We start from the raw sequence: 16,073 nt of genomic DNA on the forward strand, positions 1-16,073 counted from the left end.
GAATGGAATAGACTTAGTAACCATGTAATGAGCGCTGAAACTATCAGTTGTTTTAAGAAACGGTAAGACAACTTTATGGAGGGGGGTGACAGGTGGTGATGGATATGGAACTGCCTTGTATAGGCCTTATGGTCTCTTGCAGTCTCCTTTATTCTTATGTTCTTATGTTTATGTTTTATGTAACCAATCGTTTCAGCGCTCACTACAAGGTTACTGAGTCTAACGTGAAACAACGGGAGATTTCAATGCTGAAAAACGGGTCTCCCCTGAATTCGCAATAAGTAAGAGAAAGGTGGAACTGCATCAGCTATATGTCTACATTACAAGCGGAATAAAATCCACTTAATGACAGACGTTTTATAAAAGACAGGGAGTGATGCATAGTCCATGGGGTTTTCATTACACGAACAAAGAAAGCGATTGGGTAAAAGGGCCCAGTGGAACACACTAGGACGTAGATCAAGCAGGAGGGCATTGGTGGTGTTTGGCAGATGTTCATCGCTAGAGGAGAGAAAGAGGGGCGGATATCTAACTCTTATGGTATTGGAAATATCATTCCTATGCCTTTACAGCAAGAGGCTTCGCCCTCAGACGAACGAAATCGTTTGGCACTGGCTAGGCCAGGACAAACTCTGACAAATGTGTTATGGTAGCGAAGGACTTCGTGAAAGTTTGGGTATTCCTCCTGTATTTGTCGACATTAATTTTTAAGAGTTTATTTCCAGTGGGGGGGGGGTCTCTGGAAAATCATAACGCTTTGTTTTTGTTTTACAACTTGGTGTCTTCCGTTGAGGACAGTTTTACTTTGGCCTTTCTCCTTGGTACAATCATTTCCACTCCAGTATACCCTGTTACCTGCCCCCAATAGTCCTAGCGCATGGGTCAAAGGTGACGGCTTCGGCCGCAGATACGCCCCTCCTGACATACACGCCTCACCTTCTTCATCTATAGATTTTTTAATTTGTTGTCAAAACGTAGTGATTACACTGGATGGCAGTATAACGTTAAGCCATATGGTTCCGCGAATCGTAGACCAGTTACAAATTGCATTTATAACACATTTTTTCACATTGTTCGACACATAAGCTCATAACTTGATCAAATGTACTGGAGGAAACTATTATCTTGAACTCCCCCGTGGTCTGAGGCGCGACCACAACCAAGGTCGGGTTTAAACTGAAGAGGAGCTTCAGAAGAGTTAATGCAAGCGCTGGGGCTGTCCTTGAGGGACGCATAGAACCGCCGCGCTTTTCTCAGAAGTGTCTTTAGTTCATGTCGTTGAAGATGTCGGTTGACGGTTTCTTTCTTAGCTTGAACCGTTTTCTTTCTTGTTCTTGTTGCTTCTCCTCGTCCTCTTCTTCTCATTCTTCTTCTTCCTCTTTTTTTTTTTTTTTTTCTTTGGTGACACTATATAGCATGTGACATTCATTGTCTAATTAAGAGCACTGCATTCCAATAAAAAAAATCTGTTTTGGGGAGAACAAGCGATGAAAATATTCACATAATCTATTTGTACCTATGTAATAACATATTGTAACCTGCCTTAATATCATTGAACATTTCAAAGCGTTGCAAGTAAATCCCCGTTACAAATATGTAATACTTTGTCCGCACTATACTTTAATGTTTGTTTTAGCTATCACGGGATTATTTTATTCATCTAAGGAAAACCTACAAAACGAAAAAGCAGAACACATCTCGACCATAAATCAATTACCACTTTTGCTGAGTTTTACATCCTGAGTTATCATCTCAGCTGTCTCTGGGTAATTTTATTCAGCTGAGAGCAAGCCCATCTGCAGCGAAAGGATTAAGATCCTTTGCTGTACGAAGATCAAAGATTAATTATCTGAAACTGCTGCTCCTAAACACAAAAGTACTTTCGTTCGAAATCTTTCCCTTATTTCAAAGGATTGCAGAGGCGGGGCATGCCGACAGAAGACCTTTTGGTCCATAACTAGGTCAATGCGGAAAAAATATAATAATGGTAAATAAATAAAAAAGATAAAGATTATAATAATATAAATCATAATAAATAAATGCATAGGTATAGTTAAATAATAAACAAACAGGTAAATAGTAAATAATAATGAATTGACAGATTAATAATAAATGAAAATCAAGTAAATAATAATAAACAGACAAATAATAATAATCCCACTCGACAAGCGCGAGTGGGAATATCTCTATTCGATTTTATTGTGCGTCTCTATGTTGTCTACAATAATTTCAGCAGAATAAGTTTCACGTGAATGTAAAGAGTGGAGGACGTTTTGTCCCTCAGTCTTAAGACTTGATACATTTCCTTTTTTTTTTCTTTTTTTTTTTTTGTCATTTGAAATGTTGTTGAGTAGTCTCACATATTACGATTTCTTTACGCCAGCCCGCAATGTGCACTTCATCTTCATAAATTCCTTTCTGGAATCTTGATTATCAAAAAAGGTGAAGTGTAAGTAGTTTCAAACACTGTCTTGTCTTCCCTGATTGGTCACTTAGTCTAAGCCAAGGGGAGATCTTTGTAAACATATCGATTTTCAGACAATATGGAAGCCACTGTGACAATTAAGACACCACGGTGGGGCTATCTTGCACCTTATGAAATATATAATACATATTCTCTTTCTCGTATTCATGCCATCTCGCAAAAAAAAAATGGCACAGATTAGCCAGACTGTCGACTGGTTTTTCATTCTAGCTTTATACATTATTAGTTTTGTACCTCTGCCTTCATTAAGCTTTGAAGCTTTCTTCTTCCATGTGCACCCGACCCAACGAGCTTTCCTCTCGCACCTCGTCTGCATAGTGTTTCTCCTCTTATCTTGCTCGACTCCGCCCCCGGGGACAGAAACCTGATTGACCTTGGCCACCGAGTATAAAAGGTTGCGTCTACCCATAGAATGCAACAAACCAGTACACTCACTGTGCTCCCATCATGAAGTCAGTAAGTACTACCTGCAGACTCTCTTCGAGTTCTTTGCAAAGTCTTCATGCATAAACTCGATATCTTCTATCATAGAAGAGTGACCTAATATTTGAACCGTGTGGCATACCAACAGATCCTTCTTCTCGTCTGCTTGGCCGCCGTGGCCCTCGCCCGACCCCAACTGGAGGAGGAGGTTGTTGAGTGGGTGCGAGATGAACGAGTGCAGGAGGAAGACGGGTCCTTCAACATCCAGTTCGAGCTCAACAACGGCCATGCCGAGACGGCCATTGGAACTGTTGGCGAGAACGGACAGGTCAACATGGAGGGATCTTACCAGTAAGTTCTAGAGACGCGTGGGGTTGTCTGGTTAGCCCTCATAGCGTTGCGGAATAATCATTTACTCCTTCACTAACTTTGTCATTGATGTCTCCACTGGAGCTCCTTATGTAAAATACCAAACCTTTCAGATTCGTCGACCCTAATGGTAACCTGATTGAAGTTCGCTACATCGCCAATGAGTTCGGTTTCCAGCCCCAGAGTGACTTTCTGCCCGTGGCTCCACCAGCTCCCGCTCATGTGGCCGAGCTTCTCCGCATCGCCGAGGAGCAGAGAGCTGCCGGAATCACATTCGAGAAGAAATGATTAAATTAAATGAACGCCTGCCCAAGACAGCTACTCTTGCAATGGTGGAGGAAAGGTGGATTTCTTCTATCGAATAATGTGGACAAATGTAATAAAGAGAAGAAAAGAAAAACAATATATAAAGTAAATGTACAAATAGATAAGTTAATGAATAAAGCAAATATGGAAAACGTTTTTACTTTTATTGCAAAAGGAAGAGAAAAGGAACCTCATATATTCAGACTTTTACCAACCGCACATTTTTCTTTTTCATATGGTATCTGAAGAAGGGAGTCGAGGTACAAAAGGACTTCAAAGTTGAAGCCGGCAAAAAAAAAAAATATTATTTTCCTTTGGAACTGCCTTAAGTCTTATCATCGCAATAGTTGAAATACAGATGATATTACACACACACACACATACACACACATAGACTTGTAGGTTGCACTACTGAATTCAGTTTCAGAGCCAAGAGAAATAAACAAGTTTCGATGAAAAAATAAAACAAGCGAAGATAAAATGTTGAAAATAAATTGGAGGCTCCATGAAGCAGCGAGGACCTTCAGTCAATCTCGAGATACCTATACCATAAGTGGAAAATGGACTTGGTTAATTAAAGTTTGGACTATAAGGCAATTCTTATCATCCTCCTACCACTGTAAGTAAATAAAGGCCTGGATAGATATATGTGCTTTATTTTAGTTTTACATCTGTACACATTATGGGGAAGAAGAAATTCGCCTTCCCTCCAATTCTGCAAGAGTCTTGGGCAGGCTTTTATTCCATTTCTTCTCAAATGTAATTCCGGCAGCTCTCTGCTCCTCGGCGATGCGGAGAGGCTCGGCCACATGAGCGGGAGCTGGTGGTGCCACGGGCAGAAAGTCACTCTGGGGCTGGAAACCGATCTCGTTAGCGATGTAGTGAACTTCGATCAAGTTACCATCAGGATCGAAGAATCTGAAAGCTTAGATACTTTACAAAAGGAGCTCCAATGGGGACGCAAGTGATGTAGTAAAGGAATAAATGAAAATACCGTAGCACCATGACCGTTACCCAGACAACCTCACGCGTTTCCAGAACTTAATGATAAGATCCCTCAATATTGAGCTGCCCGTTCTCGCCAACAGTTCCGATGGCTGTCTCGGCATGCTCGTTAGTGAGCTCGAACTGGACGTTGAAGGACCCGTCCTCCTCCTGCACTCGTTCATCTCGCACCCACTCGATGACCTCCTCCAACTAGGGGGAAGCCTCGATGGAATCTGGTCAGTCTTTGACCTATCGGGTGTAAACCCAGATTACGTAGTTCTGAAATTTTAGCAGATGGAAGAGAATCCGTGCCAGCAACAGATGGGCAAGTACTCTCCCAGTACACTAACTAATGCAAACCCATGATAATTGTTACAGTCCTGCTAGACCTCTTTACTCTTCAAGAAAATAAAACAACGCCTGATCTAATCCTCTGATCATGCCTTTACCTCCAGTTTTTAGCAACCCCGCTTAGACTTTGCAAGTGCCAGTCACCTTTTCACCATCCAACTCACAATCTCAGACCTCACTCAAGGAGTACGGAATTTCATTCACTGATGAGCTGGAAGATCAGCCATGAACATCTACTCAATAAAAAAAAGACATTAGCCACATTCTTTCTGAGAACAAGTTATCCAGACAAGTCCAAAGCTTTTGGTATTCATGTAAATATATCACATTGTAATGGTTCCAAAGCAATACAGATTAAAGTCTGTTGTAAATGTTTAATACTGTGATCGTGTTATTCTATTATTTGTCTTAGACAGGTTGCACACCGACGTAACCAATCTTATGAAACCGATCGCACGTATTTTACTATTATAATTACTTTTTTCACTTCCTAGTGTATGGGTCTCCTTCTTATTGTCACATTCAACGCGAAATTGTCTTCAAGAATAGAAGCACTGCAACTGGTTGCAGCGTCGTAAGCAACTAGTTTCATACAACTGGTTGAGTCGGTGTGCGAGCAGTCTTAGCTGCCATGAGGCCATTGCGTTCAATTGAGAAAATTCCTTCTGCTGCAAAAGTGTGAAACATACATCGAGCCTAACTCGATTGCTACTTTTGTTGCATATTACGTCATAAGTAATTATTCCAGCTGCATCCAATTATTTTATTTAGCTGAGGGTAACCCCATCCTCAGCGAAAATATTAAAATCCTTTCCTGTATGATGATCAAAGTTTGTTTGAAGATACATTTCCTGAACTGAGAGTATAATAATTTGAAACATAAAATCTTTACCTCGTTTTGATAATGACGCGTGAAAAATTTACCAGTTTTGTGTGTCGCATATTTTTCAATAGATTTAATTTTCTATATCTTGTGCGGAAAAAGTATGACATAACTGCTAAGAATAGAGGATGCTGAATACTCTCATCGGCAACAGTTATCCTTGTTACAGTAATTTACAGCATATATCACGCTTTCTTTAAGGCTGCGAGTAGAGACACATTTCATCTTCATGTATTCCCGTCCGGAATCAGAAGGCAAAAACAATGGATAACGAATTGTAAAACATGACGAGTAGTGATTTTTTCCTTGGCCAATAAATCATTAATCACACCCGATTTTCAAACAATCTGAATACTACTATACCAATAAAGACACTTCACTGAGTAAAGTTTACTACATATAAAATGTGAAATAAATGTCCTTTTCTCTCACATTTATGTTATCCTGTAAATTATTGGTTAAGATTACCATAACTGTCTAATGCTTTTTCATTCTACTCTTATTTATTATTTGATCTTTACCATTGCCTTGATTTAATTTTCAAGTTGTTGTTTTTTTTTTTCGTCCATGTGTACCCGAGCCAATGAGCTTTGCTCTCGCACGTCGCCTGCACAGTGCTTCTCCCCTTATCTTGCTCGACTCCGCCCCCAGGAACAGAGGTCTTCATGGCCTTGGCGACTGAGTATAAAAGGGTGCGTCTACCCATAGGAGTCAACAAACCAGTACACTCACTGTGCTCCCATCATGAAGTCAGTAAGTACTACCTGCAGACTCTCTTCGTGTTTATTGGAACGCCTTCAATCATAAGTTGAACATCTTCTATCAAAGAAGAGTGAACTAACTTTCGAACTGTGTGAACAGGTCCTTTTCCTCGTCTGCTTGGCCGCCGTGGCCCTCGCCCGACCCCAACTGGAGGAGGAGGTTGTCGAGTGGGTGCGAGATGAACGAGTGCAGGAGGAAGACGGGTCCTTCAACGTCCAGTTCGAGCTCAACAACGGCCATGCCGAGACGGCCATTGGAACTGTTGGCGAGAACGGACAGGTCAACATGGAGGGATCTTACCAGTAAGTTCTGGAATCGCGTGAGATTGTCTGGTTAGACCTTATAGCGCTGAGGAATTTTAATTTACTAACTTCATCACTGGCGTCCCCATTGGAGCTCTTTGTGTAAAGTACCTAACCTTTCAGATTCGTCGACCCTAATGGTAACTTGATCGAAGTTCGCTACATCGCTAACGAGTTCGGATTCCAGCCCCAGAGTGACTTTCTGCCCGTGGCTCCACCAGCTCCCGCTCATGTGGCCGAGCTTCTCCGCATCGCCGAGGAGCAGAGAGCAGCAGGAATCACATTCGAGAAGAAATGAAATGAACGCCTGCCCAAGACTCTTGCAGAAATGGAGGGAAGGCAGATTTTTTCTTTCCCATAATGTGTACAGATGTAAAACTAAAATAAAGCACATATATCTATCCAGGCCTTTATTCACTTTCAGTCGTAGGATGATGATGAGAATTGCCTTACAGTCCAAATTTTGATTAGTCAAGATTGACTAAACATAGTCGAAGAATCACAGGACACAAGAGTGGAAGTTGGATGACATCCTTTCTGATTTTTTTCATTGATTTTTCGTGTTGATCTTCAAACATTACTGTTCCAACTCAACATTTCGAAAATCTCTTCTAGGCAAGCTGTAAATAGTTTGAGTGAAACTGTACCGCCTTGCCGAATTCCTTTCATGATCCCTATTGTTTCTCTTTCCTTGTCTATTCAAATTGGTGTCTTTCCCTTAAATGTTTTCTAGAATCCTTACAATGTATTAGTTCACACCCTGCTTCGGTAGCAAATTTAGTATTCCTATTTGTTCTACCTAGTCAAAAGCCTTCTGGAAATCTACAAAAGCTAAAGAAAGAGGTATATTCTATTCTGTCGTTTTCTCGATTAGTTGATTCATCGTCTGTAAATGGACTAGAGTCAAATATTTGTTTCTAAAGCCTGCCTGTTCTCTTGGCTGGTTTCCATCTAAAATTATTCAGTATATTTGTATCTTGGTAAATAATTTGAGTCTTTCTGGTCTTATTTCTTGTAAAGTACCATCATGATAGCATTGCCCCATGATTCAGGAATGCTTTCTTGGCGTAAACACTGGGTAACTGAGCTAATTTACAATTAAATTCTTACCATGCGCCTTTCAGTAGATATATCGTTATGCCTTCTTTCACAGGTGTTTTTCCTCGTTTTATAGTTTTTAGAGCAAACGCTACTTCTATGTAATTTCTGGGACACTACTAATGTCTGCAGATGAAGTTACTGACTCAACTACGGTATTTCTACGGGTATAGAGCTAAGTAAATTTCATAGATTCCTTTTACCATTCTGTCTCTGCATTTAATGGTTTCTTCATTTCTGTCTTTCAAAGATATCATTTGCTGCCTCCCAAAAGCTAATCTGTTCTCGGTCCGTTTAATACTTTTACATTTTTACCTTCCCGAACAGTTTTCTGTATTCAACTCAAACTTCTCTTTCTTTTCTCAGATCTCTGCCTATTATTGATAAGCTTGTTCAATTCTATTCCATTTCATATTTCCTTTTAATCTTCATAGTCTTTCTTTTTATTAGGTCATTTCTAAGTTTGGAGAATTTGATTTCTCTAATACCTTTGAACCTGCTACTCTGCGTAAGTTTCCTTATCATTTTAACTGAATCTTAATTGTTGCCCTTGATGGTGTCCTCGCTGTTTTATGGAGACTCAAATTTGTTTTTCAAAATTTCACCTTCGCTTGGTTTACTTTTTCTTCGAAACTTGTTTATTTCTCTTGGCTCTGAAGCTGAATTTAGTAGTGCAACCTACAATTCTTTGTACGTGTGTGTACACGCACACACACAAAGGAAATACGTAAATGTCTGGAAGTAATATCATCTGTATTTTAACTATTACAATGACAAGACACAGGGCAGTTCCAAAGGAAAATTATACAGAAAGAGGATTTTTTGCCGGCTTCAACTCCTATGTCCTTTTGTTCCTTGACTCCCTTCTTCAGATACCATATGATAAAAAGAAAAATGTGTGATTATTACGTCTGAATATATAAGGTTACTTTTCTCCCCCTTTTGCAATGAAAGTAATTTATATTTTTCATATTTGCTTTATTCATTAATTTATTTATTTGTGCATTTATTTTATCTATTGTTTTTCTTTTCTTTTCTTTTTTACATTTGTCCACATTATTCGGTAGAAGAAATCCGCCTTCCCTCCACCACTGCAAGAGTAGTAGTCTTGGGCAGGCGTTCATTTCATTTCTTCTCGAATGTGATTCCTGCAGCTCTCTGCTCCTCGGCGATGCGGAGAAGCTCGGCCACATGAGCGGGAGCTGGTGGTGCCACGGGCAGAAAGTCACTCTGGGGCTGGAATCCGAACTCGTTGGCGATGTAGCGAACTTCGATCAAGTTACCATTAGGGTCGACGAATCTGAAAGGTTAGGTACTTTACACAAAGAGCTCCAATGGGGACGCCAGTGATGAAGTTAGTAAATTAAAATTCCTCAGCGCTATAAGGTCTAACCAGACAATCTCACGCGATTCCAGAACTTACTGGTAAGATCCCTCCATGTTGACCTGTCCGTTCTCGCCAACAGTTCCAATGGCCGTCTCGGCATGGCCGTTGGTGAGCTCGAACTGGACGTTGAAGGACCCGTCCTCCTCCTGCACTCGTTCATCTCGCACCCACTCGACAACCTCCTCCTCCAGTTGGGGTCGGGCGAGGGCCACGGCGGCCAAGCAGACGAGGAAAAGGACCTGTTCACACAGTTCGAAAGTTAGTTCACTCTTCTTTGATAGAAGATGTTCAACTTATGATTGAAGGCGTTCCAATAAACACGAAGAGAGTCTGCAGGTAGTACTTACTGACTTCATGATGGGAGCACAGTGAGTGTACTGGTTTGTTGACTCCTATGGGTAGACGCACCCTTTTATACTCAGTCGCCAAGGCCATGAAGACCTCTGTCCCTGGGGGCGGAGTCGAGCAAGATAAGGGGAGAAGCACTGTGCAGGCGACGTGCGAGAGCAAAGCTCATTGGCTCGGGTACACATGGACGAAAAAAAAACTTGAAAGTTAAATAAAGGCAATGGTAAAGAGCAAATGACAAATAAGTGTAAAGTGAAAAAGTATTCGACAGTTTGTATAATATGAACGGATTTACAGGATAGCATAAATGCGAGACAAAAGAAAATGTATTTCACATTTCATATATAGTAAACTTCACTAAGTGAAGTGTATTGATATAGCGGTATCCAGATTGTTTGAAAACCGGGTGTGATTAATGATTTATTGGCCAAGGAAAAAATTCAATACTCGTCATGATTTACAATTCGCTACCCATTCCCTTCTGATTCAGGAATGGTATGCATGAAGATGAAATGTTTCTACTCGCAGCCGTAAAGAAAGCTTGAGGCATGCTATAAATCACTGTAACAAGGATAACTGTTGCCGAGAAGAGTACTCAGCAATATTTCAATTCACGGAGTGACAACGCATCCTCTATTCTTAGCATTCACGTCAAACTTTTTCCGCACAAGATATATGAAATTAAATCTATTGAAAAATATACGACACACTAAACTGGTAAAAATTCTATTCTTGATTATCAAATCCAGGTAAGGATTTTATCCTTCGAATGATTGTACTCTCAGTTCAGGAAATGTGTCTTCAAATAAACTCTCGATTATCATACAGGAAAGGATGTTAATCTTTTCGATGAGGATGGGGCTGTCCTCAGCTGAATAAAATAATTGGATGCAGCTAGAATAATTGCTTAGGACGCAATATGCAACAAAAGTAGTAATCGAGATGTGTTTTACACTTTTGCAGCAGATATACAGTAATTTTCTCACACAACGACTCAACCAGTTTTATGGAACGAGTTGCTTACGACGCTGTAACCAGTCGCATTGCTTCTATCCTTGGAGACAATTTCGCACTGAATGTGACACTAAGAAGGAAACCTATATACTAGAAAGTGAAAAAGTAATAATAGTGACAATAGCGAAATGCGTGCGATCGGTTTCATACAACTGGTTTCGTCGGTGTGCAACCTGCCTAAGGCAAATACTAAAATAATACACGAGCAAAGTATTAAACATTTACAACAGACTTTAATTTGCAATATTGAAATTATACAATAGGATGTCTTTAAATGAATGCAAAAAGCTTTGGACTTGTCTGAATAAATGGTACTCCATAGAAAGAAACTGCGGCTTACTTTCGTTTTTTGAATCCCTATTGCCTTTCTTATTGAGTAGCTGTTCATGGCTCATCCTCCAATCCATCAATGGATGAAACTCCGTCCTCTCTGAGTGAGATCTGAGATTGTGAGTTGGATGGTGAAAAGGCGACTTGCACTTGCAAAGTCTAAGCGGGATTGCTGAAAACCGGAGGTAAGGCCATGATCAGAGGATTAGATCAGGCATTGTCCGCCATTTGGCATTCTCACTGACTGGATAAAGGGCCTGGGTTTTGTTTTCTCTAAGAGTAAAGAGGTCTAGCAGGACTGTAACAATTATCGTGGCTCTGCACTAGTTAGTGTACTGGGAGAGTACTATCCCATCTATTGCTGGCACGGATTCTCTCCCATCTGCTAAAATTTCAGAACTGCGTATTCTGGTTATGCGCCCATTAGGTCAACGACTAACCGGGTTCTATCGTTTTATATTTTCGTGGAAAACCTATTTGAGCTGTAATATAGGTTGCTTGCATCTTATATTGGCCTCAAAAAGGTGTTAGATTAATTGCATTGTGAGTTGTTTTGAGATCTTTTGCTGATACGTGGGAATACTGCGAAGGTTGTTAGGTCTGTATTTTGAGACAGATAGTGCTGTGAAGTGTGAAGAATACGGTGCAGCTGGTCCAAACTACTCCCGTAAAATAGAATGTTTTTGTAATGATACTACTGTGAGAAAAGAATGAGGTTTTGGGGAGTTCATCTCCTTTATTGTAAGGTAAGAGTGGACGATTGTACATGCGGCCAGGAGCCGATATATACCACGTGTGTACTCACCCGTGGTGAGTAATTAAATAATTGCACTGGATTAGATTTGGTCGGATCAAGCAGGGTCGCATTGTCATATGCGCGCCAGGTCTAGTCGTGTGAACAAGACAACATGTGCTCCACGCCACGTGGTTGTCGCGGTTTGTAAAATTTTAACCTAGGTTAAGATAATTTTACAATGGTATGAAAATAGGGTGAGATCACTCCAGAAATTATTCCTCTGATCAGATTCACTACACTCCTTCCAAGTCTAAGTTACTTTACTACAGATTCACAACACCCAACTTTACTTTTTCCAGCATCCTCGTAATATGGATACCGTTCTCTTACGGTCATCATGCAGAATGACTCTCAAGTGATCGTCAGAAAATTAGATGATTTTCTTGAAAACATATCAGTATATTGAATTTCGCAGGTATGCTTTTTCAAAGGAATGAAAAAGCATACCTGCGAAACTAGAAAGAATAGACTCAGACTAAGACTCCTGTGTTTCCTACTCAACTTACGTCACCCTGTCAGAATGTATATGTATATATATGTATATACATATATACATACATATATATATATATATATATATATATATATATATATATATATATATATATAGTAGGGCCGAAGGAAAAGATCTACTTCATTTTATTTCATCATCAAGATTTCCTCATTTGGAGCCAAAATGTAATAACTTTTCTCCAAAGACAATGAAATCCAAATAATCTAAATTCGTGCCTGTAACTTAAATAATATTTAGTTGATCTAATTTCAGGAAAGCTCTAAAGGAATCAGACAAAAGAACCCAGTTTTTCGTAATTTTTCAAGCACAGCTGGCTTCCAGACAATATGGAACCCGTTACATCAATAGATATAGGTGGTCGTATTATGCACCATATTAAATTCAAGACATTTTCAATTTCCCCTCTGAATCCTTCTTTCGCTTAGTCCAGTGGAATTAACATAACAAGAAGCCTAATACTTTTTCAACCAACTTTAAACTATAACTATAATTACCCTCCTTCATCCATGATATACCAGAACCCCCATCACACTTCAGTTTTTCTTTCCTCTCACCTCCCCTAGAGCCGACAGGTTTTTCTCCCCACGTCCATTCCTCTTCATCCCATATCTTGTTTGGCTCCTTGCCCGAAGTCAGTCGACTCTTCATGACCTTGATGAGTGAGTATAAAAGACTGAATCTTCCCCACAGAACGCAACATATCAGCACACACCCATACTGATACCACAATGAAAACCGTAAGTGCTAAGTGCAGACTTCGAATTCATTGTGACGCATTCATGCATACATCCAGCATTCTCTAACGAAAGATAGTGATTTTAATTTGAACACCAGACAAAAGCTAAATAATCAAGTGTACCAATGACCCGATTCGACTTTCAAGTAAAACAAAAATACCTGTATATGATTACGTATGTCCGCAGTAATGATTGCATGTTGTGTGCGCAGGTCATTCTTCTCGTTTGCTTGGCCGCCGTAGCCCTCGAGGCTCGCCCCCAGTTGGAAGAGGTCGTCGAATGGGTACGAGATGAACGAGTGCAGGAGGAGGATGGGTCCTTCAACGTCCAGTTCGAGCTCAACAACGGCCATGCCGAGACGGCCATTGGAACTGTTGGTGAGAACGGACAGGTCAACATGGAGGGATCTTACCAGTAAGTTCTGGAAATGCGTGAGGTTGTCATTAACCCTCATGGCGCTGCTGTATTTTTATTTATTCGTTTACTACATCATTGGCGTCCCCACTGGAGCTCCTTTTATAAAGTACCTGACCTTTCAGATTCGTCGACCCTAATGGTAACTTGATCGAAGTTCGCTACATCGCCAACGAGTTCGGTTTCCAGCCCCAGAGTGACTTTCTGCCCGTGGCACCACCAGCTCCCGCTCATGTGGCCGAGCTTCTCCGCATCGCCGAGGAGCAGAGAGCTGCCGGAATCACATTCGAGAAGAAATGAAATAAACGCCTGCCCAAGACTACTACTCTTGCAATGGGGGAGGGAGGGTGGATTTCTTCTACCACATAATATGTACAGATTTAAATTCAAAATAAAGCACATATATTTATCCAGGCCTTTATTTACTTTCAATGGCAGGAAGAGGATGAAAATTACTTTATATCCCAAAGACTAATTAGCTAAGTACATTTTTCCACTTAATGGTATAGTTATCTCAAAGCTTCTTGAAGATAGTCAAAGAATGGTAACTTCTACCATTCTACCAGATGACAACCTCTCTTCTGAGAAATTTGATAAAGAATTGAGCTTTCGTGTTGATTTTTTTTTTTTTTTTTTTAGTTTTAAACTTACCTACTTTTAGACTTCTTATTCATATCACTCAGTATATTTTGCAAGTCTTCTGCTCTTTATGAAATAAGAATAATGCAAATGTTAGGTGATCAAAACATTTGTATTAATCTTCAAATGTTCCTCATCCCAACTCAACATTTTGAAAATCTCTTCTAGGTAAACCGTAAATGATTTAGATGAAAATGTACCGTCTTGTCGAACTTCTTTCACGATCTTTAACTTTGCTACATATGTAGTCGAATCGGCATTTTTTGCTTAAATGTTTTCTAGAATCTATACAGTGTTCGTTTGCACCCTGTTTCCAAAATAAATTTAGTATTCCTACTTATTCTAACGAATCAGTGGCCTTCTTGTAATCTGCAAAATCTAAACAAAGAGGTATATTGTAATCTGTCGTATTCTCGGTTAGCTTATTCATCCTCTGAAAATGGACTGGAGTCAAATATTTGTTTCTAAGGCCTTCCCTTTTTGTTGCCTGGTTTGTATCTAAAACTACATTTAATTTGTATGGATCTTAGAACTATTTTAGGTCTTTATGTTCTCCTTTCTTGTACATCTCAATCATAATAGCATTGCACCATGATTCAGGAGCGCTTTCCCGACGTAAACACAGAGTATATAACAGTTGATTTTCAATTAATTTCTTTCCATGCTTCCTTCAATAAATCTTTCGTTATTCTACCTTCCGCAATTGATTTTCTTTGTTTCATACTTTTTACAACAAATGCTAATTATTCTTTTGCAATTTCTTGTACACTACTAACGTCGAAAGATCAGTATAACTCTATTTTTGCCATTCTCTCTCTGCATTTGATAATTTCTCCATGTCTACCTTTCAAATATATAATTTGTTGCCTCCCCAAAGCTAGTCTGTGCTCGGCCCCTTTAATACGTTTACCTTTCCGAGAAGGTTTCTCTATTTCATCTATGTCTCTCTTTCTTTTCACTGATTTTTTTTTTTTTTTTTTTAGAAGCTTGTTCAGTTCTACCCTCTCTATTTCGTCTTTCCTGATTTAAATCTCCATAGACTTTCTTTTTAATTGGTCATGTGTAGCTTTAATTTTTTTTTTTTTTTTTTTTTTTAACGCTCTACTCAGTGAAATTTTCATAATGATTATTACGACATTCAAATTCAGGTCTTCGATGGTGTCCTCGCTATTTCAATTAGCTTCGAATCTATTTTCAATTTCTCATTGAAATCCCTTCTTGTTATCCTTAGCCTTCGTTAGCCTTATTTTCTTCAAAAATAGTTTATTTCTCTCTGCTCTGAAACTAAATTTAGTAGTGTAGCCTACCGCTGTGCGTGCTTAGTGTGTGTGTGTGTGTGTGTGTGTGTGTGTGTGTGTGTGTGTGTGTGTGTGTGTGTGTGTGTGTGTGTGTGTGTGTGTGTGTGTGTGTGTGTGTGTGTGTGTGTGTGTGTGTGTGTGTGTGTGTGTGTGTATGTGTGTGTATGTGTGTGTGTGTGTGTATGTGTGTGTGTGTGTGTGTGTGTGTGTGTGTGTGTGTGTGTGTGTGTGTGTGTGTGTGTGTGTGAGTATGAGTGTGTGTGTGTGTGTGTGTGTGTGTGTGTGTGTGTGTGTGTGTGTGTGTGTGTGTGTGTGTGTGTGTGTGTGTGTGTGTGTGTGTGTGTGTGTGTGTGTGTGTGTGTGTGTTTGTGCGTGTGCGTGCGCACGCGCACACGCCCAAAATAAGTGAATATCTGTAAGTAATATTATCAATTTTTCAACCCTTCCAATAACAAAATAGGAGACAGTTCCAAAAGCAAAATATAGTAAGAGGGTTGTTTGCATGCTTCAACTCTTGTGTCCTTTTGTCGCCCGACTCCCTTCTTTAAATACCATATGAAAAGAAAAGTGGGCACAATTGGTAATTTGTTGATATGTAAGGTGTCTTTCCTCCTCCTCCTGCTATTGAAA

General features: G+C 39.9%; 3 protein-coding genes across 3 annotated transcripts; all 3 read left to right on the plus strand.

Annotated features, from left to right (window-relative positions):
• The first annotated feature begins 2,932 nt into the window (after nucleotides 1–2,932).
• Nucleotides 2,933–3,565, plus strand: LOC143023943 (cuticle protein AM1159-like). Its single transcript, XM_076182616.1, has 3 exons — nucleotides 2,933–2,941; nucleotides 3,057–3,259; nucleotides 3,391–3,565. The coding sequence occupies exons 1-3, from the start codon at nucleotides 2,933–2,935 to the stop codon at nucleotides 3,563–3,565; spliced, it is 387 nt and encodes a 128-aa protein (XP_076038731.1).
• Nucleotides 3,566–6,469: 2,904 nt separating this feature from the next.
• On the plus strand, nucleotides 6,470–7,166 carry LOC143023944 (cuticle protein AM1159-like). The gene is made up of 3 exons (XM_076182617.1): nucleotides 6,470–6,553; nucleotides 6,666–6,868; nucleotides 6,992–7,166. Exons 1-3 carry the CDS (start codon nucleotides 6,470–6,472, stop codon nucleotides 7,164–7,166), a joined length of 462 nt encoding a protein of 153 aa, XP_076038732.1.
• A 6,119-nt stretch (nucleotides 7,167–13,285) lies between these two features.
• Nucleotides 13,286–13,806, plus strand: LOC143023945 (cuticle protein AM1159-like). Its single transcript, XM_076182618.1, has 2 exons — nucleotides 13,286–13,506; nucleotides 13,632–13,806. The coding sequence occupies exons 1-2, from the start codon at nucleotides 13,289–13,291 to the stop codon at nucleotides 13,804–13,806; spliced, it is 393 nt and encodes a 130-aa protein (XP_076038733.1). The 5' UTR covers nucleotides 13,286–13,288.
• The last annotated feature ends 2,267 nt before the right edge of the window (nucleotides 13,807–16,073 follow it).

This window comes from Oratosquilla oratoria, unplaced genomic scaffold, assembly GCF_046742065.1.
Source record: "Oratosquilla oratoria isolate Oo_2021 unplaced genomic scaffold, ASM4674206v1 SCAFFOLD72, whole genome shotgun sequence".
Taxonomy (NCBI): domain Eukaryota; kingdom Metazoa; phylum Arthropoda; class Malacostraca; order Stomatopoda; family Squillidae; genus Oratosquilla; species Oratosquilla oratoria.

Bases quoted from the DNA above. Each gene is read 5' to 3' on its own strand.
- LOC143023943 (XM_076182616.1), top strand. The intron at 3,260-3,390 runs GTAAGTTCTAGA...CAAACCTTTCAG, and splicing joins AACATGGAGGGATCTTACCA to ATTCGTCGACCCTAATGGTA.
- LOC143023944 (XM_076182617.1), top strand. From the start codon at position 6,470: ATGGCCTTGGCGACTGAGTATAAAAGGGTGCGTCTACCCATAGGAGTC. The intron at 6,554-6,665 runs GTCAGTAAGTAC...CTGTGTGAACAG, and splicing joins CACTGTGCTCCCATCATGAA to GTCCTTTTCCTCGTCTGCTT. The intron at 6,869-6,991 runs GTAAGTTCTGGA...CTAACCTTTCAG, and splicing joins AACATGGAGGGATCTTACCA to ATTCGTCGACCCTAATGGTA.
- LOC143023945 (XM_076182618.1), top strand. From the start codon at position 13,289: ATGTTGTGTGCGCAGGTCATTCTTCTCGTTTGCTTGGCCGCCGTAGCC. The intron at 13,507-13,631 runs GTAAGTTCTGGA...CTGACCTTTCAG, and splicing joins AACATGGAGGGATCTTACCA to ATTCGTCGACCCTAATGGTA.